The sequence below is a fragment of the Lottia gigantea genome (genome assembly GCF_000327385.1).
Source record: "Lottia gigantea unplaced genomic scaffold LOTGIsca_298, whole genome shotgun sequence".
Lineage (NCBI taxonomy): Eukaryota > Metazoa > Mollusca > Gastropoda > Lottiidae > Lottia > Lottia gigantea.
In genome coordinates this window covers 1339-25884 of record NW_008708978.1, presented here as the reverse complement: position 1 = coordinate 25884, position 24546 = coordinate 1339, and the positions used below count along the sequence as shown (strand labels likewise).

The window sequence follows — 24546 nt, the reverse complement described above, 5'->3', positions numbered from 1 at the left end:
ATTATTATTATTATCATTTTATTTATCATTTTTATTAATATTATTATTATTATTATTATTATTATTATTATTATTATTATTATCATTATTATTAATATTATTATTATTATTATTATTATTATTATTATTATTATTATTATTATTATCATTATTATTATTATCATTATTATTATTATTATTATTATTATTATTATTATCATTATTATTAATATTATTATTATTATTATTATTATTATCATTATTATTATCATTATTATTAATATTATTGTCATAAATTTTTCTAACCTATCAAAACGCTTGAAAAATAGACAGACACTACAAGTCAAAAGGTTACAATGAATAACCCAGAATTCCTCTCGCCAATCGGAAGAACATGAAATGAAATGAGTATTTGATTGGTTTAAGATTTTAATGACCTACAACAAATGTTGAATTGCAATGCCATCCGATCTCTCTGTATTTTATTTATTCTCTATCTACAGTTTGTCGTATATAATGCTGGGGACAGTGGGAAAGTGGTAAACAGATGTTAGATAAAAAAATTTCGACGGTGAGCTGTGATTGGCTAAGCTAAACAATTCCCGTTTCTGAGACTAAGATATATATACAAAAAATGGCGCATTTGTCCCTTTTTTTTATGAAACGGGTGAAATATTGAATATTGAGCTGACTGTGTTCGGAGAGTTGCTTTTTTTAGTCACATTTAGATTTGGCACTATGATTGTCGTTATTGAAACCTGAAAATACAATTCATCATATATTTTATACAGTGATTTGTCAAGTTGAAAATCTTGGTCGTTGTTAAAATCAAAGCATGACAGAAGACATTACTAGTTTCTAACCCAGCATTATCTAAATCAAACCTATAGAAGACCAAACTGTACAAGCATAATTCTTTCTTGTGTTTTTATTTAGCTTTAATATTCAAAATTGTAGAATTCTGCTGATACAAACTAATATAACTTGACTGATTATTGATCTAGAGAACGAATGTTGATTTTGGTGGACAGATATGAAGCAATGTTTAGTATATTATTATGAACATGTAAAGGAAATCAAACCTATAGAAGACAGTAATCAATATTCGACATTAACCAGTGTCGTATATCTTTATATATAACTGTAACAATCTACTGTAGTCTGAAGTAGGTTGGAGCAGCGAGTTACTCACCTTGAATTAAACTCTCCTATTCATGAGTTAGATTTGGTCCATGAATAAACATCATCGACTTTTGATCTTTGTTCGTTTGCTAACTTCTTTTTATTTTGCACTTTGAACATCAATTCGGTGTAAATTACTCAATGACAACCTCCGATCTAGATGGATGTTTTGACGACTGGAATGATTTGGAGAAAGAATTCGTTCAACTTGAGGTAAGTGCACTTCTAAAAACATTGACGTTTGCATTCTATCAATTTTCATTGCTCCAGTTTTGAGTTTTGACATGGTTATGATAGTTGAGGTCATAGTTCATTGACACAAACTGTCTAAGAAATTTGTTATCACCTAGACTATATCAAAGTCTTGTAATATTATGCAGTTACATGATTGGATTGAATATCAGTGCATACAACCAGAGCCCTAAACAGAAAGACTGTAAATATTTAGGCTTTGTGTGAGTTTCTCATTGGCTGTATTCAGTAGCATACAATATCAATCCAATCAAATTGCAGCATTTAGAAATACCCATAATACAAGAAAAGTTGCAGACAGACTTCGTAATAATTTGAAATCATTAAGATGAGGTTCTGAGTGCATCTTAATTCATAAGCCACTAAAAGGTTTCAGATGTTCAAGTAACACAAGAGACATACCAATGTATGTAAATTAGTAAATTTAGAACACGTTGAACAGATAGTTTGTAAATGCATATTATCAAGTTACTGGCAGCGGTAGGCCTAGATTGACAAGACCTGCACTCAACATAGTTAAAACAGGTAGGAAACACAAATCATTGTGCCTTAAACATTCGATTCTGAATTCAATATTGTCAGTGAGCATTCACATCTACTTATTGAACATAGTTGAAGAAAACTGCCATTGTGCCAGCTAAACTAAACGTAATCTTGAGTATATCATCTCACACCAAATGATAAGTATGTTTGTATTTTAGAATGACCACAAGACCTATCAGAAGAAACTGGACGAGATGGTCACTTACCAGAAGAAATGCATGGCCAGTATAGCCCATCATCGTTATAGAATCAAACAGATCAACGAAACCTTGAAAAAGTTAGTGATTGATTTATAGTTTCGTTAATTTGGCTGCAAACTAAGGATAGGCTGATAACTGCGTTAGAATACCTTATGACTGCTGCAAGTTTGTTTAACTCTCATTGACAATCTTGCTGATGAAGAGACAAGACTACCTGGTGCTTGTATGATACAAATTAATATATTATTGGCCTTAATCAGAATTCTTGTTAGAAGAAGCTTACAAACATTTCTCATATGATCTTAATTGTCAGACCATATATATATATATAAACCTTAACAAGTTTAAATGTCAGAGTATTCTGATTTAGAATAAACCTAGCTAATATAGCAGAAGAAGAAAAAGAGAAAGTAACCAAGTTAAAGAATGATATGTCAGAGAGAAAAAGTGTGTTTAGAGACATGGAGGAAATTCTACCACATAAAAACGGGTTTGTTGTAACACTTTTTTTAGGCATTTTTATTGAATCAAATCATATCAAATCACTTTGACAGTCGATTATAAGCAAATTAAATCACCATAGATAAATGACAATTGACATAACCGAGTTGCAACACTGATTACACACCTTGATCTGTGTCGATACGATTTGCTTAAATAAAAACACCTTTGATACTTTGAAAGCTTGAGGATAAATATAGGAACAAAAAGAAATTTCTTTGTTAAAATATTGGTGATAATTTGTTTATATTAATTATGTTTTCAGATTATATTTGAGTATAATATTAGGCAGTGTCAATATTTCACTATTAAACAAAGCTGATAAGTAAGTCTTAGTTTTATTATTCAATCTGATTAACATATAAACCTGATGACTTCTATTCTTATACATCTCTGATCCGACGATAGTATAACACATCTCATGTTTTAAGTCATTTAATATTCAACCAATCAAAAGCTCTGTTTAATAAAAGCTATAAACTTCTTAATATTTCATTTACCACACATTAAAACTTGATATTATATTATATTATATTGAGGCCATGGCATCAGATGGATTCTAACCCATGTCACTACACACCTAGCAGGCTGCTGACTGAGCTTAGCTTAATACATGTATTAACCTGTAGTCAAGTCTAGTTTGATGTTAAATAGTAAATGTATCTGTTAATATTCCTTCAACCATGATTTTAGATTTCAGTATAAACAGAATTATGAGAAATTTAAGTTAACTGTAACATATGTTGTGATGTTTTTATCTGCATTCATGCATTTTATAACTGAATACAGGTAATGATTTTATATATTATATTTTACTCAAATGGAACAATGCTTTGAAATTGTTGATAAGAAATTTAGTATGGTTTGAAAACTCAGCATATTGTTATTTTAGATCTTTTTTTGATGTTACGTTTTTCTAAAAGAAGAGAAGGCCTGTTTGAATAAATCAATATTTCTAAATATATTTTATGTTATAAAGAGCCTACAAGTTGACAGAATCTAATAGAATTAGAGTTCAGTACAAAAAATAAAGATCAAATGTTACCAGAAGTACAAAATATGAAGATTATTAGTGTATTATTATTAATAACAGATGGACAGATGCTGTATTAAATTTTCTATTAGTCTGGTATTATTGTACATTAACTATTAGAGAAAGTATTTTAGTGTATTATTATTAATAACAGATGGACAGATGCTGTATTAAATTTTCTATTAGTCTGGTATTATTGTACATTAACTATTAGAGAAAGTATTTTAGTGTATTATTATTAATAACAGATGGACAGATGCTGTATTAAATTTTCTATTAGTCTGGTATTATTGTACATTAACTATTAGAGAAAGTATTTTAGTGTATTATTATTAATAACAGATGGACAGATGCTGTATTAAATTTTCTATTAGTCTGGTATTATTGTACATTAACTATTAGAGAAAGTATTTTAGTGTATTATTATTAATAACAGATGGACAGATGCTGTATTAAATTTTCTATTAGTCTGGTATTATTGTACATTAACTATTAGAGAAAGTATTTTAGTGTATTATTATTAATTACAGATGGACAGATGCTGTATTAAATTTTCTATTAGTCTGGTATTATTGTACATTAACTATTAGAGAAAGTATTTTAGTGTATTATTATTAATAACAGATGGACAGATGCTGTATTAAATTTTCTATTAGTCTGGTATTATTGTACATTAACTATTAGAGAAAGTATTTTAGTGTATTATTATTAATTACAGATGGACAGATGCTGTATTAAATTTTCTATTAGTCTGGTATTATTGTACATTAACTATTAGAGAAAGTATTTTAGTGTATTATTATTAATAACAGATGGACAGATGCTGTATTAAATTTTCTATTAGTCTGGTATTATTGTACATTAACTATTAGAGAAAGTATTTTAGTGTATTATTATTAATAACAGATGGACAGATGCTGTATTAAATTTTCTATTAGTCTGGTATTATTGTACATTAACTATTAGAGAAAGTATTTTAGTGTATTATTATTAATTACAGATGGACAGATGCTGTATTAAATTTTCTATTAGTCTGGTATTATTGTACATTAACTATTAGAGAAAGTATTTTAGTGTATTATTATTAATAACAGATGGACAGATGCTGTATTAAATTTTCTATTAGTCTGGTATTATTGTACATTAACTATTAGAGAAAGTATTTTAGTGTATTATTATTAATTACAGATGGACAGATGCTGTATTAAATTTTCTATTAGTCTGGTATTATTGTACATTAACTATTAGAGAAAGTATTTTGGTGGTAAATGGCTCTAGGTATGCTTGTATTTATTTTAAACTGTTTTACCATGGATTGAAATTGTTTGCTGCCGAAGTTAATAATTAAGACAGTTGATTCGAGTGTCTTTTACGTTGAATAAATGGTGGACATGTGGTTTTAATCTTGGTCAGTGTGTAAAAGTTTGATGACCAGTGTATATAGATTTGCTCTAAAACTATATTTGCTGTGATTATTTTACAGAATAAAAGGCTGGTGGTTGACTCATCATTTTATTTCTACTGTCTGTGCTGGTATCACTTTGATTTGGTGAGTCCAATTTGTTAATAATATACAGAGCACTGCAATAAATACTGGACAATAATAAATATATAGATATGTCATTTCTAGCAAGGAGAGACAAATAGTAAAACTATTAGTAAATAGAATATCTCACATGTATAGTTATAATCTTGGTTTCCTGAAGCTTTTTATATCTCAAGTAAAATATACTCAGAAAAATGACCAGATTCAAGTTTCATGTATTCAGATTTGTATTAGTATGTACATAGGAGTTTCCTTTAAACAAGAAACAAACACAATATTTAGTATGATTTAACATGTTATACATGTACAATTAAATCTCTTAACAAGTTTTCCTGATGAAGATTTTGTATCTGAGACATTATAAGCATTGGACGTGCCGTTGTCAGCATAATATCATTGTTAACATTATACAGCCTGCATTAGATAGACGTGCCGTTGTCAACATAATATCATTGTTAACATTATACACCCTGCATTAGATAGACGTGCCGTTGTCAGCATAATATCATTGTTAACATTATACAGCCTGCATTAGACAGACGTGCCGTTGTCAGCATAATATCATTGTTAACAGTATACAGCCTGCATTAGATAGACGTGCCGTTGTCAGCATAATATCATTGTTAACATTATACACCTTGCATTAGATAGACGTGCCGTTGTCAGCATAATATCATTGTTAACATTATACAACCTGCATTAGATAGACGTGTCGTTGTCAACATAATATCATTGTTAACATTATACACCCTGCATTAGATAGACGTGCCGTTGTCAACATAATATCATTGTTAACATTATACACCTTGCATTAGATAGATGTGCCGTTGTGAACATAATATCATTGTTAACATTATGCAACCTGCATTAGATAGACGTGCCGTTGTCAGCATAATATCATTGTTAACATTATACACCCTGCATTAGACGTGCCGTTGTCAGCATAATATCATTGTTAACATTATACAGCCTGCATTAGATAGACGTGCCGTTGTCGGCATAATATCATTGTTAACATTATACACCCTGCATTAGATAGACGTGCCGTTGTCAGCATAATATCATTGTTAACATTATACAGCCTGCATTAGATAGACGTGCCGTTGTCAACATAATATCATTGTTAACATTATACACCCTGCAATAGATAGACGTGCCGTTGTCAGCATATCATTGTTAACATTATACACCCTGTATTGGATGAGCTCAGATGTGTTAAAAGACAAAACTAAAAATGTATAACTCTGTTTTTAGGAAGTTGAATGAAATTATGACTTAATAATGAAATGAAATATTTTCTAGGCCAGATAGTTTAACATATCAATTGTTTAGAAAGCAGTATATTTTCTTTACACTATATCTAAGTAAGTAAATTTCTTGAATAAATAAACAAGTACTAGTGATCCAACCCTCAAAATGAAACCTGAAATCCACAACAACATATTGACGAAACATTGGTAGCAGTTAATGAACTTTTCACATGAGGAATTATATCAATCAAATATTCTATCACCTTATAGTCGTTAAAATTGGATACTCTTATTTTGTCAGGATATAAGCATGAGCCTTCTGTTTCTTCCATTGTCTGTCACATATTTTAAACAGGACCAGCCATAGTTCAATTGTCCCTGTTCTAGTCTAGAATGACCTAGTGAATTCTAAGAGTTGATCTTCTGGTGTTAATCTCAATTATATTTGTTTAAATTTATCACTAGGCTGTGTATATGTGATGCAATATTATTATCAAAGTGGGTGTTTATATAGAATGAGGTCACTGGGTGAAGGTCATGATATGGATATTACAGTAGGTAAGTAAATGAGGTCAAGGTCATTGTATGGATTTGAAGGTCTTTCATATATTTTTTTGACTTGCAATGGGATTATAGATATTTGATGTTATATAAGGATAGAACTTAGTGTTTATTATATTGATAATTAAAAATCTAAATATTAACTTCATGATGAGGAAACCTGTCCTGTCTTGTCTTTACTGTATTGACCTGTATTTTTAATGATTTTATTTTAGAGGGTTTTATGTCGTGGATGTGGAAAGGCCTGGCTTTCCTGTTACCATTTCTTTTCTTGGGTTACGTAAGTATTTTTATTATTAGATCTGTGAAACTTAGTTAATTGTTTTAGAAATAATCTTGGAAAAATGTTTCAGTCTAAAGCAGATCAAAATGATTTCATGTTTTCCAATGATCAATAAATCATTTGGAATCTTATATTTTGATATTTTTTCTTTTAAGATAAGATTTATAACTTCTAGGTTAACTGTCATGTTGTTTATACTAGTAATTTAATTTGACTATATTTATATTTCACTGTTGTTTATACTAGTAATTTAATTTGACTATATTTATATTTCACTGTTGTTTATACTTTCTCATGACTTTGTATTTTGTTTTTGTCCAGGTTTTCCAGTTTTATAATGCTTATACTTTATATCAATTATCCAGACTTCCAGAGTGTAAAGAATGGCAGGTAAGTCATTACAATAACCGATATTTGATGACTGTAAAAGTGAAAATGTATGAACACTACATGTAAATTTGTCTCAGCAATTAAAGACAGTATCATTGAAGTAGATAAATTTTAATAAAGCACGCGCTTGTAAACAACAAGTAAGGGGAATGTTCAGTATTATCTATAGAGGTCTGATCATTTACAACTCACAAAAAGTGTCTAGTTGTTGGGAGGGGACAATAAAACAAGGTGCTATAGGCTGTGCACGTTAAAGATCCCTTAACAGCAAAATTTCCCTCATTGCACCCTGCATAACGTTACCTTCATTTGACCACATGGTGCAGAAAAGTAGGATGTAAAACTCCATTCAAATAAGAAATATTCTTACAATACAGCACCTTTTAACTTTGGAGAATTTCTATGAATGTCAGATTAAGAGAAGAGTTATATTGATTATCTCCCTTTTATTTCTATTTTCAGGTTATAGTTCTAGCTGTTATTCATTTTATTTTATTTGCTGGAAATTTAGTAACCACCTTACACGTTCTCCGTCAAAAAATACAATCAGATTTATCCTGGCTTCGTAACCGATATCGAAACTATCGAAACAATGACCAATCAAAAAAGTCAGATTAAAATGTGATGATTTCATTGGTGGGATGGAATTCTGTAAATCAATAAACTTACAAAGTGATAATAGTGTTCATTATTAAATTAAACTCCGATTTATTTCTTCTTTGTTTTTTTAAAGTGCTTAGACTCTACCCACTTTATCATCCAAGTGACTATTTATTCATTAATTATTGACTGAATATATGGTGGTATTATATAGAATACTATATGCGATTGATATACATCATGAATTATAGTTAATTTAGTTGATCTCATTCTATTTTGTAGTCACATGATCAGGATACAAAATCTTAACAATTTGTTTTTTAAATTTCCTGGGTTATTAAAATATTTTGTATATAATAAGTAGTAAGTGAGATATTATGAGGAATTATTACCTTATTAATTATAAAATCAGCTGTAGAGGATCAGTTTGATTTAAAAACCACATTTTCTCTTATTTATTGACAGTTTATTGGGCACAGAGATTGGTCTATAATTCTACAGTCCTTGTGACAGGTGGTTTAAAAATAGACCATTATCTTCCAGAAAAATTGGGTTGTCAAAATGTTGGATAAATATGAAATATTAAGAAGTATATCTGTTGAATTATTACTCAATTGAATTGGTTATCAGTTGTACAGGATCAGTTTGATATTAAAACAACCCTGTCTCTTCCACTCGTTTCTGTTATTTAGGCATTTCAAACAATATTTTACTGCCATGGTTTTGGTATTTTTCATGTTCAATGAATTAAAACATTAAATATATTATAGTTTATTCAGTGTTATAGTACAGATATTAATTGACAACAACAATTCGTAATAAAATGTTCTTAAGAATTTGTCCTCATTTTGGAAATTAATGAACCATGAGTCCCCATGAAGTATTAATTCGACTGTATATATAATCATCTTTGATTTGTTTCAATATTAAAAGTTGTACAAAAACTAATTCTATTTTTTTTAACAATATGTGTTGTTGCTATAGTGGTAACGCTATACTTGTTGTCACGCTGGTCAAAACAAAGATTAGCATTAACATTTAAATAGAAGAAAACGATTTCAGAACCACTCTTATTAAAACACAGACCTTGTTTCTTTGGGGTGACTCTACTTACAATCCATGATCTGACAGAATTGTCCTACATGTCATGTTCTGGATCATTTAGTATTCAACCATGATCTGGATTTTATCTTATTTAAGTTTTTGAGAATAAGCCCTCCTGGTTGGACCATGGATAGCAAGTGTAATAACCTACAGAAATCTTATGAAACGAAACGGATACATCTGTGTTTTAATCAGATTGATTAGGAAATAGGAAAAGAAAGGTAACTTATTGACTGTAGGAATTGATAAAGTTAAAGAAATTTAAAAAAGTAAAGTTAATAAATAATAAAGTTAGAGACGAAATCTTGATCACAGCAGAACCTGAAAAACAGAAATATAAACATTAATACTTGAATATTATAAAATTAACAAAATATTAGACGGTGCCTTTTATCATCCTATTAAAGATGGGTTCCCTTATTTTCATTTATGAAAATGCTAATACTTCTATGAATAGAAAGTAGAGGTGTTCATAATTATTAATTCATAATTAGCTAAATAAGAAGAGAATTAATAGCAGAATTCCTAACCGATCAAGAAAGGTCAAAAAGTCTTTTTTGTTTATCCAGACAGTACATACATGGATATTTATGATTGGTTAAAACTCTTAATTATATGCAATAAGGACATAATGATATGATTAAGAATAAATGATAATTCATTAGAAACACCAATTAATCGAATAGTTTGCTTAATTTGACACTAAAAAATAAGCAAACAATTTTCTAACTATATATAATTATTGAGGGGACAATTTTATACAATATACTTTCTTCATTTCTGCTTAAAGCCGGACAAACCAAACAGTAAAACAAATTGACAATTTATCAGAAGAGCAGTATTAAACTAGGTGAAGGACTGTGATTAAACAAGGAAATTGCAATTTTAATCGTCAAAAAAGCAACTTACCACAGGTCACAGAGTCGTTAAATGAAGCATCTGAAATTGAATAAGTAATAATAAATCTAGTTATCTCACCATGAATAAAAACGTGGAAATATCATGGAATAAAATTTATAAAAGTATCAATAAAGGCGATCAATGATCTGAATTTGAGTTTTTCCACCAAAACGTTTATATTTCTAACAAGATATTGTTTTTCGTGTGTTTTCTGCAATTATCAATGTCCAGAGAGAACAGAAACCAAATTCTCAACTGAAGGTAAATTTAGTTGAATTTATCTTTTTAACTATTTCTGGTCACGTGTCTATATAATTGGTCCAAGATTGATTCTCATCAACGAACGTGAGGAGACGATTTGAATACAGACAGTTCTACCTTAATGTAATAAATACATGCTTCTCTTCGTTAAAACACATTTTTCTTTGTCACCTGATCAAATACATTCCTAGTGATTCATCATACACTGATAGGCTCTGATTTTAATTCACTACTCACCGAGACAAATTGAGAGATGTTGCTTTTTAGCTAATACCACCATTGTCTGAAAATCTTCATCTTCACATCCGCATTTCGTATCTTCAAGACAGTGAACATAAATACTGCCAACACTGAATAAAATAATATTAAAACACATGTGGTGCAAGTATGCTGTAAATATATTTTAATAATAACTCGTATGATGCTTGCGGTTGACTCGAGTTCGTGATTCGTTAGTACTCGTTAGAAATATCGTGTATATGAAGTGGATGTTAACAAGTTATCATACAATCAGAATACAATCTTAAAAACGTTTTTGACATGTCAAAAATATGGCTTGGCGATCTGTAAAAAACATCGTGAATGAGAAGGTGTATTAAGAGATTACGACACCAAACTTGAAATAAAACGTACCGACAATAATCTGCTCCGTTTTTCTCGTGTAAAGCTTTGGCCATGTCAACATCAGCTTTAGCGATACATTGTTGGACAGTCGGGCATAGTTTCACATACCGCAGTGTAGCTTCACCTGTAACAGAGAGATGATTCCAATATTGAGGAAGTTACGTGCAAACAATTTAAAGTAGGGAATTTTGATAAATCAACTGTAAAAATAAGAATGTCCTATTGTTTATATAATGTGTACAGTGACGTTTTCTCCTAGTTTTTAGTCATGGTTTTGTTCACGTATAGAAATAGAAACTTTGCTATATAAACATAATGACAACGAGGTGTACAAAGAAAGAAAATCCCTCAGCACAGTGGTTCAAATTAACTTCTACTCTATTTCTATTCCAATGATCAAGATATATTTAACAAAGATCAGCATTTTATTTGATGAGGAGACCGGGGTTTCTGCGATTTGGAAACTTCAGGTAGGAGGGACTGATATAGAAACACTATATGTGATACAGGCTGGGTACATAAAAAGATTCCTCGGCAGTGGGAAATATAAAAGAGTATCATTGCACGAACTTACTTTCCATGACGCCTAGTGTGGTTAGAATCTCGTTTTCTGAAGTTCCGTCTGTATTATTATATGGACAATTGATTCCAAATTGAATAGGAACCTTTCCACTGACTGAAAACAACATAATAAAAATATAATACCGATAACAAAACCATACGTTTATTGTCAGAGCAAAGTAAACGTGTTTTTTTTTAATTTTGTCGAGCATTTGTATGAGAAATGGAATAGCAGCCTTAAAATAGCACCGATACTGATAGTCTTAGAATGTCCTTGCGTTGATAGAAATATAAAGATGAGCACAGATTATGTCTTCAAAAGGATTTCTCTTTAACTGCAAAAGAAAAAAAAAAAACGCAAAGAAATTCTAAGAATAAAAGTACTATTTTGAGGCTGATATTCTAATTCATTCAAATAAATATACAAAAAAAAACTTTTAACTTTGCTCAGACAATAGACGCCTAAATCATTCGCTTATCTAGATTCTTCAGAAATAGTCTAGAATAATTTAAGGAAAAAGGACCGAGTCATGTCAGGCACTGAGTATACTAGTTGTACGTCTAGCCCAGTCTTCACAAAATCTAACATTGTAATATCAATATTTACCCCTAGTCTAAACAATATCCATACAAGCAAGACAATTCATAATTGATCATGTCAATTTGTGGTAAAATTTTATTGTAAGTTGTTTTATTTCTAACCGGGCCCTGAGCCTTTTAAATCAACAAAGAATTTTCCACACGAAGACGTATTCGGCCACAACCTACATGTCTATTGGCCTGTCAAACCGACCTTCTGTTGACAATCGAATCACGACAATTCCCTAGAAAATACTCGATTATAAAGCTACTTACTGCTGGAACAATTATTTCTATCGTAAAAGGAATGAGCTAAAGTTAAAGTTTGTAAAATGCTGGCAGATTTCTTCAATCCACAAGAACAGGCAGTTCCTTCAACACATTTCAAAAAACTTTTATATCCACTGTAATATAGAATAACAATATATTTCTGAACAACATCCGACGAACAACATCAAATTTCTCAAGTTTCTAGAGTTTTGGACGACCTAATGATTATATGCCCACTCTCCCTTTTTCTACTAGAAAGATAGAAATATTATCCAGTGAAGTCAGTGATATCAAGACGTTTTTTCAGTTTACTCAAAGACATCCTTGAAATCAATATTGTGTGGGGGAAAGGCCTTGGTCGCCTGACCGAAAGCATGTTGGTGGGTTTGTAGAAGTAGTTCTCTGTCAATCCAAATATCTTGCGGGTACCATGCCTAACCATATGACAAGGATCATTTCGTGGTGTAGAATGTCCCGTGAAGAAGAAAGTAATATAATTAAAAACAAGTAATTACGATCCAAACCACGATATGAAATTCAGAATAATTGTTTGAGAATTGGTAGTAGTTATTAAACTAGCCTATACTCACAGACATACTAAATTCACATCGTTAGGGGCTGATTTGATTGACTCCTGATAATCGACGAAACATTGGTTTATAGGGTTGCTTAGATTATTAGCTTCACTCATAGCACATGCATCTAAAAATAACAATACTGACAAATAAAATCAATACAATAGATAGAGCACGTCGTCTACATGAAATCGAGACCCAAAACCAGTTTTACCTGCTTAAGATTAAAGAATCGTGTTGATGAAGCAACGCCTGGTCGCATAGTAAAAGAATAGCCTGTGCCCCACTGGAAAATTTTCTGGCCCCTTCCTGGCCCCCTCAACTAATGGTATCAACTGATACCACCGAGGTTATTTCAGAAGCCAAATACATTCCCCCCCCCCCCCCTCTCACACCCCATCTTTAAATAACAAATATACACACCCCTTCAAATAAAAACAGCACTACGACTTACCACAAGAAAAAACTGCCTTTACTGTTACATCTGAAATTATAATCACGTGAGTATACTTTAGAATTATACAAATTACAGACATTTCACCTCGTCACATGAACATTCTTCAGATTTATACAAGTACAGACATTTCACCTCGTCACATGAACATTCTTTAGATTTATACAAGTACAGACATTTCACCTCGTCACATGAACATTCTTCAGATTTATACAAGTACAGACATTTCACCTCGTCACATGAACATTCTTTAGATTTATACAAGTACAGACATTTCACCTCGTCACATGAACATTCTTTAGATTTATACAAGTACAGACATTTCACCTCGTCACATGAACATTCTTTAGATTTATACAAGTACAGACATTTCACCTCGTCACATGAACATTCTTTAGATTTATACAAGTACAGACATTTCACCTCGTCACATGAATATTCTTTAGATTTATACAAGTACAGACATTTCACCTCGTCACATGAACATTTTTTAGAATTATACAAAGTACAGACATTTCACCTCGTCACATGAACATTTTTTAGAATTATACAAAGTACAGACATTTCACCTCGTTAGAAAAATGAAATGAAATGAGGGAATTTTACGCTAAAATTACCAAAATACATGCTGATGTTTCTTTACCCAATTTAAATCATATCTGGATAGGTCTCTTGTATTCTATATCATTCAATGACATGTATTTTCAATAAGCCACTAACCTTTCATCTAGCATACATATACTTATAATTACAAAGTTAAACACTACCTGCAGGACAGATTCCAACATGTTGAACTTTTTGTCTATAAAGATCCGCCTGGAAAACAGGATCTGCAAAACGTCCACACAAGCACGAGGCTTGTTCAACACAATGGATGAAATCACTATAGGATCTGAAAGATAAATCTAATTTGACAATGACTGATATTTCTAGAGTTTTTATGTTTAGGGAATGGGGAACATTGGGCCTAGAAAACAGAATTCATATATATGAAAAATTGGCTTTTAACATAGTGAACATTCTCAAAAACTGATCGGAACATCTCATTTATAAAGTGACATTCCAAGTCTGGCCCTAAACGTGACGGTATCATATCAGTATATCAGGTTTAAGATTTAGGTTTAAGGTTTAGATTTGGGTTTAAGGTTAAGGTTAGGAGAATGTAAACGTTTGAACTCACTGGCACATAGCAGTAGCGTTTTTCTCGTAGAGGGCTTTCGCTGAAGACGAATCCTTTGTTCGATAACATCTTTCTATTGTGTGACAGTCTTGTATCGACTTTAACACTATTTTATCTGCAAAATTAAACCATTGTTTTGACGCTCAGAATTTGAACATATTCCAAGTTTTCTTTAGTTCTAGCTAGTTCTAGATCGAACGACATTGATAAGAAAGACTTGTTCTCCAATGAATCAAATGAAATGTCCATTAAGCGAAGGAAAACAACATAATATATTTTATAAAGCAATTTCACAGATACACAAATATTTATAAAATTGCTAACAAGACTGCCAAAACAAAGGAAACAATCCCGGACCCGGTCGTCAATGTCCACTGCCCTGTTCAGTCTCGAGGTTACATAATCTTCCATTGAGTGTCAGGTATTCATAGGTTAATTGAGAAACCTTGTTTAATGATAAGTTAGAAGTGCTGACTTACTTTCCAACAATCCAAGGCTTTCAAACAGCTCGTTCTCGCTGGTTCCACTTTCTAAAATAGATATCATTGGATTTTAATTATTACAACCAATCAGTGTTTATATTGTAACTTGATACAAATCCACTTGTCCCTGGGGCCGGCCATTCTCTATTCTGATTGATATCTAAGCTTATATAAACACTAATAAACACAGAATCACTTGGTGGATGTAAGCCGATCATCTCAATTCTTCAACAACTGATGGCCCTCAAACTCTTTTTGAAACGCCTGATGGTACTTCTGTTTGAGGCCTCCACTATCATAAAAATTTGGTTACATGCTTCGAACGACAATTTTGGTTAACGGATTATATTCAATAAAAATTATGTGATATTCGCAAACCTGGACAATTTATTCCAAATTTTATTTGAATTACACCACTGACTGAAATAAACAACATGAGATAATGCTTATCAGACATTATTATACAAGTAGGAAGATTGCAGGTTCAACGTCTTAATATCTTCTTATACAGATTGTATTGTTTTTTATCTTTTATCACTATATTTGAGAACGTTACCTGTACGTGTTTCAAAACGAGGTATGTTATAAATAATGAAAATAATGAATGGTGGGTAAATGACTATGATGGTGATTTCAAGTTAGTGCTTGCATTAATGACGACGACGATGATGATGATAATCAAGATGGTGATGACGAATTATAATGATGATGATGATTGTAAGTTCTAATAGTACTTGCATCAATGATGACGACAATGATGATGATAATTTATGCTGATTATGATGTGTTAATGATAATGATTAATGGAACATACCTTCGTTGCATCCCTGGCTTTCATAATTACCATGAGTTAGTGTCAATTCTTGTAAGACGAATGCTGATTTAGTCAAACCACATTTACAAGCTGTTGATTCAGAACAATTCAAATAATCTTTAAAGGCACTGAAATATTAATTATCACACACCTCTCTGATAAAAAGATATTTGAATTATAGACATAATAATATAACAACCAGTGAGACTTATAACTCCATAACATTAACCTGTCAGATCCAAAAAAGGAAATGGATGAATGGATGTACATCCTACTCTTCTTCACCTAATTGGGCTAAGGAAGACGGGCAACCCCATGCAGTGTGCAATGAGAAAAATTTTGTCAGAACGACGGAATAAATATTCTGTATGTCAGCTCCAAGCTAAGAATTGTTTTCGACACAGTTTTTGTAGACTCGACTGACAACTGTTTCAGCATGGTGATACCCCCATGTTATGTAATATTTTCAACAACATTATTCTCAATATCTTCAAAGGTTGAAAACTAATTGCATGTATTAACATTTAACAGAAATATACTTCTCATCAGAATATTCCAAATAGTTGATCGAATACCGTTAGTTCCTCTGCTTACTGTGCTGATGGTTAATATACATAGATATAATGTTGACTTACGGACAAAGAACACTTCTATTTCCAGCTTTATTGAATATAGATTTCTGAAAATTCTGAAAGCAGTCATAGATAGGGTTTTCTTTTTCACATACATCAACTGGTTTATCGCCTAAAAATAAAATTATTATTAGGGATAATGTGGATACAGATCAAATTAATCAAGATGGTATTGACAAAAAACAATTTTCTTTTAAAAAACTAAAAATATAATATTCTCTAAACATATTGAATTTGATATCTACGGTATAGGTGATTACTAGTGGAATATTTTGCGATGAAGAGCAAACAGACTTTAAAGGTAAATTGTTGCCTCAAAGATAAACCTTCTAGTTATTGCGGTATGGACTTATAAAATATAATGATATACAATACGTCTTACCTTTGCATTTAATACCTTTCTCAAAAAATACACCATTTGTCACTGAAAATTCAATAAAACAATTGATAAGATATTATGAAATATTCAAAAAATGTCCACAAGTTTTTCAGGAAAACTCAATAAACTAAATACCAAATATGTAAATACCAAATATGTAAATACCAAATATTGCTTTCCTAAATCGCAATGGAATACCGACGTTCTTAATGATATGAACGCACATCCTTTAAAAAATTAACAATCAGAAAAGTGGGATGTTAACTTCCAATGGTTTCAACGAAACTAACAAATTGTACAGTACTAGTTATATAAGAACTTATCTATTGTACAGTTCTGGTTATATAAGAACTTACCTATTGTACAGTTCTGGTTATATAAGAACTTATCTATTGTACAGTACTGGTTATATAAGAACTTGCCTATTGTACAGTACTGGTTATATAAGAACTTGTCTATTGTACTGTTCTGGTTATATAAGAACTTATCTATTGTACAGTACTGGTTATATAAGAACTTGCCTTTTGTACAGTACTGGTTATATAAGAACTTACTTATTGTACAGTTCTGGTTATATAAGAACTTACCTATTGTACAGTACTGGTTATATAAGAACTTACCTATTGTACAGTACTGGTTATATAAGAACTTACTTATTGTACAGTTCTGGTTATATAAGAACTTACCTATTGTACAGTACTGGTTATATAAGAACTTACCTATTATACAGTACTGGTTATATAAGAACTTACTTATTGTACAGTTCTGGTTATATAAGAACTTACCTATTGTACAGTACTGGTTATATAAGAACTTACTTATTGTACAGTTCTGGTTATATAAGAACTTACCTATTGTACAGTGCTAGTAATATAAGAACTTGCCTATTGTACAGTACTGGTTATGTAAGAACTTACTTATTGTACAGTACTGATCCTATAAGAACTTGCCTTTTGTACAGTACTGGCTATATAAGAACTTGCCTTTTGTACAGTACTGGCTATATAAGAACTTACTTATTGTACAGTTCTGGTTATATAGGAACTTACCTATTGTACAGTGCTAGTAATATAAGAACTTACCTATTGTACAGTTCTGGTTATATAAGAACTTACCTATTGTACAGTACTGATCCTATAAAAACTTGCCTATTGTACAGTACTGGTTATATAAGAACTTGTCTACTGTACAATACTGGTTATATAAGAACTTACCTATTGTACAGTACTGGTTATATAAGAACTTGTCTATTGTACAGTACTGGTTATATAAGAACTTACCTATTGTACAGTACTGATCCTATAAGAACTTGCCTATTGTACAGTACTGGTTATATAAGAACTTACCTATTGTACAGTACTGGTTATATAAGAACTTACTTATTGTGCAGTACTGGTTATGTAAGAACTTACCTATTGTACAGTACTGATCATATAAGAACTTGCCTACTGTATAGTACTGGTTATATAAGAACTTACCTATTGTACAGTACTGGTTATATAAGAACTTACTTATTGTACAGTTCTGGTTATATAAGAACTTACCTATTGTACAGTACTGATCATATAAGAACTTGCCTATGGTACATTACTGGTTATATAAGAACTTAATTATTGTACAGTACTGGTTATAAAAGAACTTACCTATTGTACAGTGCTGGTAATATAAGAACTTACCTATTGTACAGTACTGATCATATAAGAACTTGCCTATGGTACATTACTGGTTATATAAGAACTTACTTATTGTGCAGTACTGGTTATATAAGAACTTACCTATTGTACAGTACTGATCCTATAAGAACTTACCTATTGTACAGTGCTAGTAATTTAAGAACTTGCCTATTGTACAGTGCTGGCTATATAAGAACTTAGCTATTGTACAGTACCTATCCTATAAGAACTTACCTATTGTACAGTATTAGTAATATAAGAACTTACCTATTGTTTAGTATTAGTAATATAAGAACTTACCTATTGTACAGTATTAGTAATATAAGAACTTACCTATTGTACAGTATTAGTAATATAAGAACTTACCTATTGTACAGTATTAGTAATATAAGAACTTACCTATTGTACAGTATTAGTAATATAAGAACTTACCTATTGTTTAGTATTAGTAATATAAGAACTTACCTATTGTACAGTTCTGGTTATATAAGAACTTATCTATTGTACAGTACTGATCCTATTAGAACTTACTTATTGTACAGTGCTAGTAATATAAGAACTTACCTATTGTACAGTTCTGGTTATATAAGAACTTACCTATTGTACAGTACTGGTAATATAAGAACTTACCTATTGTACAATTCTGGTTATATAAGAAATTACCTATTGTACAGTACCGGTTATAGAAGAATTTACCTAGTGTACAGAACTGGTTATATAAAGTCTTACCTATAGTACATTACTGGTTATATAAAAACTTATCTATTGTACAGTACCTATCCTATAAGAACTTACCTATTGTACAGTACTGGTTATATAAGAACTTACCTATGGTACAGTACTGGTTATATAAGATTCTTTCCGCTTCCACTAGATCGACTATTTGGTCGTTTCTATTTTCTCCACAGGAACAGGAAGCGTTTTCATAGCAGGGCAAAAAATCCTCGTAAGCTCTGTAAAGAAACACGAAATTCAGTTTGGACTCTAGTTAGTAGTTTACATTCAATCTTATTGAAATTACATCACAATTCGATTCTATTTTTATGATATCCATTCCCACTGTAATCTAACAACTTTTCTACGTAGTAAGGTTCTAATGACGTTATTTGAAACCAATCAAAACAAGTCATGAAGACCCGTTTATTAGACATGCTTTGCTCAGTCCTCTATGATACACAATTGTGACAAATTGTATTGTTTTGTTTTGATGTAGGGAGCCGCGGTGGCTCAGTGAGTTAGACGCTTGCCTGTTAACCTGAAGGTTCAGGGTTCAATCCCGACAAAGGCCGAGATAAAACCTTCGGATTGCACCTGGTGATGCAAGTAAGAGGGGACTCACATGGAAGAAGCGTCTAGTCATTTGGATGGGACAATAAACCAAGGCCCCTTGTGCTACAGGAATTCTAGTTAAAAATCCCTCGTGAGTTGAAAATCTGAAAAAGAGTAAGCTAATCCTACTGTCCTGGCCAGATGTCTCTCACTGCACACTGCGTGTCGTTGCCCGTCTTCATTAGCCAACATAGTGAAGAACAGTAGGACATAAACACCATTCCTTCATTTTATTTTTGTTTTATTTTTAATGTAAATATCAAAAATCTCTATTGACTGTGATATACCAACCTGCAGAAAGATCCTAAACTCTTTTTATACAGGGCGATACCAGCAGCATCACTAAATGTTTTATAACAGGGTTTAATTCCAGGACAACTATTCTCCAGAGACACCACAGTCTCCACTAAAACAAAATAATTAAAATATAAAAATTAACTTGAAGCATTCCAATTGCAAGACAACGTCAAGGGTAGACCATCCAGGTTATACGGTTAGGGTAGACAATCCATGTTATACGGTAAGGGTAGACAATCCAGGTTTTACGGTTAAGGTAGACAATCCAGGTTTTACGGTTAGGATAGACAATCCGGGTTTTACGGTTAGAATAGACAATCCAGGTTTTACGGTTAGGATAGACAGTCCAGGTTTTACGGTTAGGGTAGACAATCCAGGTTTTACGGTTATAAAAATCGCGAAGTATCGATACACGACGTCGCGATACGATACGCGTATGTGACATGTCCTATCGCGATACATCGATTCACCAATATATCATACTAGCACTAATACTTACTTTCACATTCATGATATTTAGAATCTTAAAATATAAAATCAATAATTCAAAATACTTACATGTCTCTAATGAGAGAACTAACAGACCTTCGACTTCCGGATCACCAGGACCAACTCCGCCTATAGAGAAACAAGAACTTTATTTTCTATAGTAGTTTCATTTCTTACAAACTTCCGTATCTCGAACTTGGATTATAGTTTATATCAATAGACTTAATCACTTTGACTTTTGATTTAAATCATGAAATAAAAATATCTTCTCCATTGTTCTATTATTTGTTCTATTAGTCGTATAAGAAGTGTATTGTCGAAGTCTGTGATATCGGCATCTTCTGGAAACAGACGTTAACCAACCATGTATTGTCAACGAGTTAGCATGCCCGAACGAGTCGCCCGAAGTAGAGAAGTTACGCGTTAACAGCACAAACTTCATTAAAAAAGTAAGATTGTAAATGTGAGGTCATTTTAGAGATTAATGTGGATGAGATTTAACTTACCAGGGCAGTTAAAACCAGGTCCGACATTTAAAGTTTCATTTAGAACTGAAAAGAAATTGACATTGGATAACAATATGAATATTCAACTTTAAGAAAAAAAATTGTATTGGGGTTTTATATAAATACAAGATTCAGTATTCAAAAATATTGACTGCCTTTAAACCCTGATTAGATCGATGGTGTATTAACTAAACAGTGAACAACCCAAAGTCTTGTGCTGCATGCCGGCGTGCTATTAAGTATTATAGGTACATGCTCAGTATCTATTGAACACTTGAAAGAGAGTACGTACCACTAGAACAGTTGTAAGCAGAAAGTTGGTAATTAAACGATGTAGATCCTGTCAAAGCTACAACATTTATTCCTAGTTTACAATCACACGTAGCATCTTCTAAACACTTGATATACTTGACTACAGCTCTAAATTAAACAATAAATAAACACTTGATATACTTGACTACAGCTCTAAATTATACAATAAATAAACACTTGATATACTTGACTACAGCTCTGAATTATGCAATAAAAAAACACTTGATATACTTGTCTACAGCTCTAAATTATACAATAAATAAACACCTGATATACATGACTAAAGCTCTAAATTATACAATGAATAAACACTTGATATACTTGACTACAGCTCTAGATTACACAATAAATAAACACTTGATATACTTGACTACAGCTCTAAATTATACAATAAATAAAGACTTGATATACTTGACTACAGCTCTAAATTATACAATAAATAAACACGTGATATACCTGACTACAGCTCTAGACTATACAATAAATAAACACGTGATATACCTGACTACAGCTCTAGACTATACAATAAATAAACACTTGATATACTTGACTACAGCTCTAAATTATACAATAAATAAACACTTGATATACTTGACTACAGCTCTAAATTATACAATAAATAAAGACTTGATATACTTGACTACAGCTCTAAATTATACAATAAATAAACACTTGATATACTTGACTACAGCTCTAAATTATACAATAAATAAACACTTGATATACTTGACTACAGCTCTAGATTATACAATAAATAAACACTTGATATATTTGACTACAGCTCTAAATTATACAATAAAAAAATACTTGATATACTTGACTACAGCTCTAGATTATACAATAAATAAACACTTGATATACTTGACTACAGCTCTAAATTATACAATAAATAAATACTTGATATACTTGACTACAGCTCTAAATTATACAATAAATAAACACTTGATACAGCTCTAAATTATACAATAAATAAACACTTGATATACTTGACTACAGCTCTAGGCTATACAATAAATAAACACTTGATATACTTGACTACAGCTCTAGATTATACAATAAAAAAATACTTGATATACTTGACTACAGCTCTAAATTATACAATGAATAAACACTTGATATACTTGACTACAGCTCTAAATTATACAATGAATAAACACTTGATATACTTGACTACAGCTCTAAATTATACAATAAATAAACACTTGATATACTTGACAACAGCTAGAAATATTCGATTTTTTAAGAGGTTCTAATATTTATAATTGGTATGGGTCGACGTATTGGATTTTAATGGAGAGAGTTTTAAAAATTGTTCACAGAAATGTTTAAACAAATTCTTTACCTGCAGTAAGCCGTAAGATCTCTGTTAGCAGCAATGATTTCACTAGAGACGATATTATAACAACTCGAAAGAGGAGCATTATTACACTTGTCGGGTAAGGTCTCCGTTGTTATTTGACTTTGACTGTGAACTGTAACTAAACAATACGCAAAGATAAAGATGGTTAAATATATTGAATAAAAATCCTAAATTCTAGCGACAAAACCAAATTTATAGAAGTTAATGAACTTTTCATTAGAGGAAGTAAGTATATCAATCGTAAAAAATGGGGTTTTTCATAATGAAAAGTGGCACCTGTTTTTGTAAGCTATTAGATAGCTTCTGTACGGATTTGAGTAAAATAAATAATTGATGTTTTTCTGTCTGTAAAATGTCTTTATCTAAAAAGCCATTGTCGTTGAAAACCCTTATTAATAAATAACATAGTTTACTTAAGCTATATAACTTCGCATGAGGCAGTGAACGACCTTTGTATACTAGAGTGTTTTACCCTTACTCTTGTTCATATTTACAAAACAAAAGAAACTTTTATTAGCCGTTTAGATAATCATACCTATATAATGATTATTTTTACACAGGTCTCATTTACAAGGTTTATCTACTAAAGTGAAACACGTTAGAAATATTTGATATTTTCGGGTGTGTTAAAGAGATGATGCTACTAGTTGTAGTTACCGTGCCTGTCCGACTATCCAACAATCACTCACTGTATACTCTCCAACCTATACTCTTCGACCTTAATTTGCCCCCCTTTTTAACACAGTTAACCCTTTATCAATCATGCATTAAAGTATTTTTAGTTGATAGATACGAAACTAGAAAGCCTGAGGCTACCGACTGGTGACCGGCACCGTGAAGACCTATTATTACTATCTATAGTCAAACGAAAACTTAATTACATGAAATAATCCCTGCTTTTATATTCAATCAGATTGAAATCATGGTAAAAATAATGGGAATCAATTATAGAAATTTATGAAAAGAAATATATTTTTACACATAAAAACTACATCCAAATCGATTGTACGATAGGGCACGGGACATTTGAGGTAAACTAAAATATTAAGAATAAATTATGAGAAATATCTATCCGATAAATTTCACGAAATAGAATGTTTTGTACCATACCAGCGGTTAAAATTCTACATATCTGAAATAAAACCCTTGATGTTACATTTCGTATTTTAGAATAACTTTTTTTAAAAAAAATGTTTGCCATCGTACTGCAATCGGATGTTTCAGGTTTCACCTCAGTGAGGTATACCTACAATCGGATGTTTCAGGTTTCAACTCAGTGAGGTATACCTACAATCGGATGTTTCAGGTTTCACCTCAGTAAGATATACCTACAATTGGATGTTTCAGGTTTCACCTCAGTGAGTTATACCTACAAACGGATGTTTCAGGTTTCACCTCAGTAAGGTATATATACAATCGGATGTTTCAGGTTTCACCTCAGTGAG

The 24546-nt window shown here is 31.2% G+C and overlaps 5 protein-coding genes across 5 annotated transcripts; 3 read left to right on the top strand and 2 right to left on the bottom strand.

Annotated features, from left to right (window-relative positions):
• Positions 1-2: 2 nt before the first annotated feature.
• On the bottom strand, positions 3-275 carry LOTGIDRAFT_145222 (hypothetical protein; the record flags this gene model as incomplete). The annotated part of the gene is made up of 1 exon (XM_009056997.1): positions 3-275. A coding segment is annotated over one exon (273 nt), but the record flags the coding sequence as incomplete, so codon positions are not given.
• A 982-nt stretch (positions 276-1257) lies between these two features.
• LOTGIDRAFT_239543 (hypothetical protein) lies at positions 1258-9689 on the top strand (the record flags this gene model as incomplete). Its single annotated transcript, XM_009056996.1, has 13 exons — positions 1258-1374; positions 2115-2233; positions 2527-2646; positions 2923-2982; positions 3351-3446; positions 4879-4968; positions 5174-5239; positions 6539-6600; positions 6952-7044; positions 7263-7327; positions 7652-7720; positions 8183-8285; positions 9664-9689. Exons 1-13 carry the CDS (start codon positions 1303-1305, stop codon positions 9687-9689), a joined length of 1041 nt encoding a protein of 346 aa, XP_009055244.1. The 5' UTR covers positions 1258-1302.
• A 4038-nt stretch (positions 9690-13727) lies between these two features.
• On the top strand, positions 13728-14180 carry LOTGIDRAFT_145246 (hypothetical protein; the record flags this gene model as incomplete). Its single annotated transcript, XM_009056995.1, has 1 exon — positions 13728-14180. A coding segment is annotated over one exon (453 nt), but the record flags the coding sequence as incomplete, so codon positions are not given.
• Positions 14181-17392: 3212 nt separating this feature from the next.
• Positions 17393-18745, top strand: LOTGIDRAFT_145224 (hypothetical protein; the record flags this gene model as incomplete). The annotated part of the gene is made up of 1 exon (XM_009056994.1): positions 17393-18745. One exon carries the CDS (start codon positions 17393-17395, stop codon positions 18743-18745), a length of 1353 nt encoding a protein of 450 aa, XP_009055242.1.
• A 1333-nt stretch (positions 18746-20078) lies between these two features.
• On the bottom strand, positions 20079-23589 carry LOTGIDRAFT_239542 (hypothetical protein; the record flags this gene model as incomplete). Its single annotated transcript, XM_009056993.1, has 8 exons — positions 20079-20241; positions 20429-20543; positions 20934-20957; positions 20993-21052; positions 21430-21474; positions 21722-21849; positions 23084-23213; positions 23574-23589. The coding sequence occupies 8 exons, from the start codon at positions 23587-23589 to the stop codon at positions 20079-20081; spliced, it is 681 nt and encodes a 226-aa protein (XP_009055241.1).
• Positions 23590-24546: the final 957 nt, after the last annotated feature.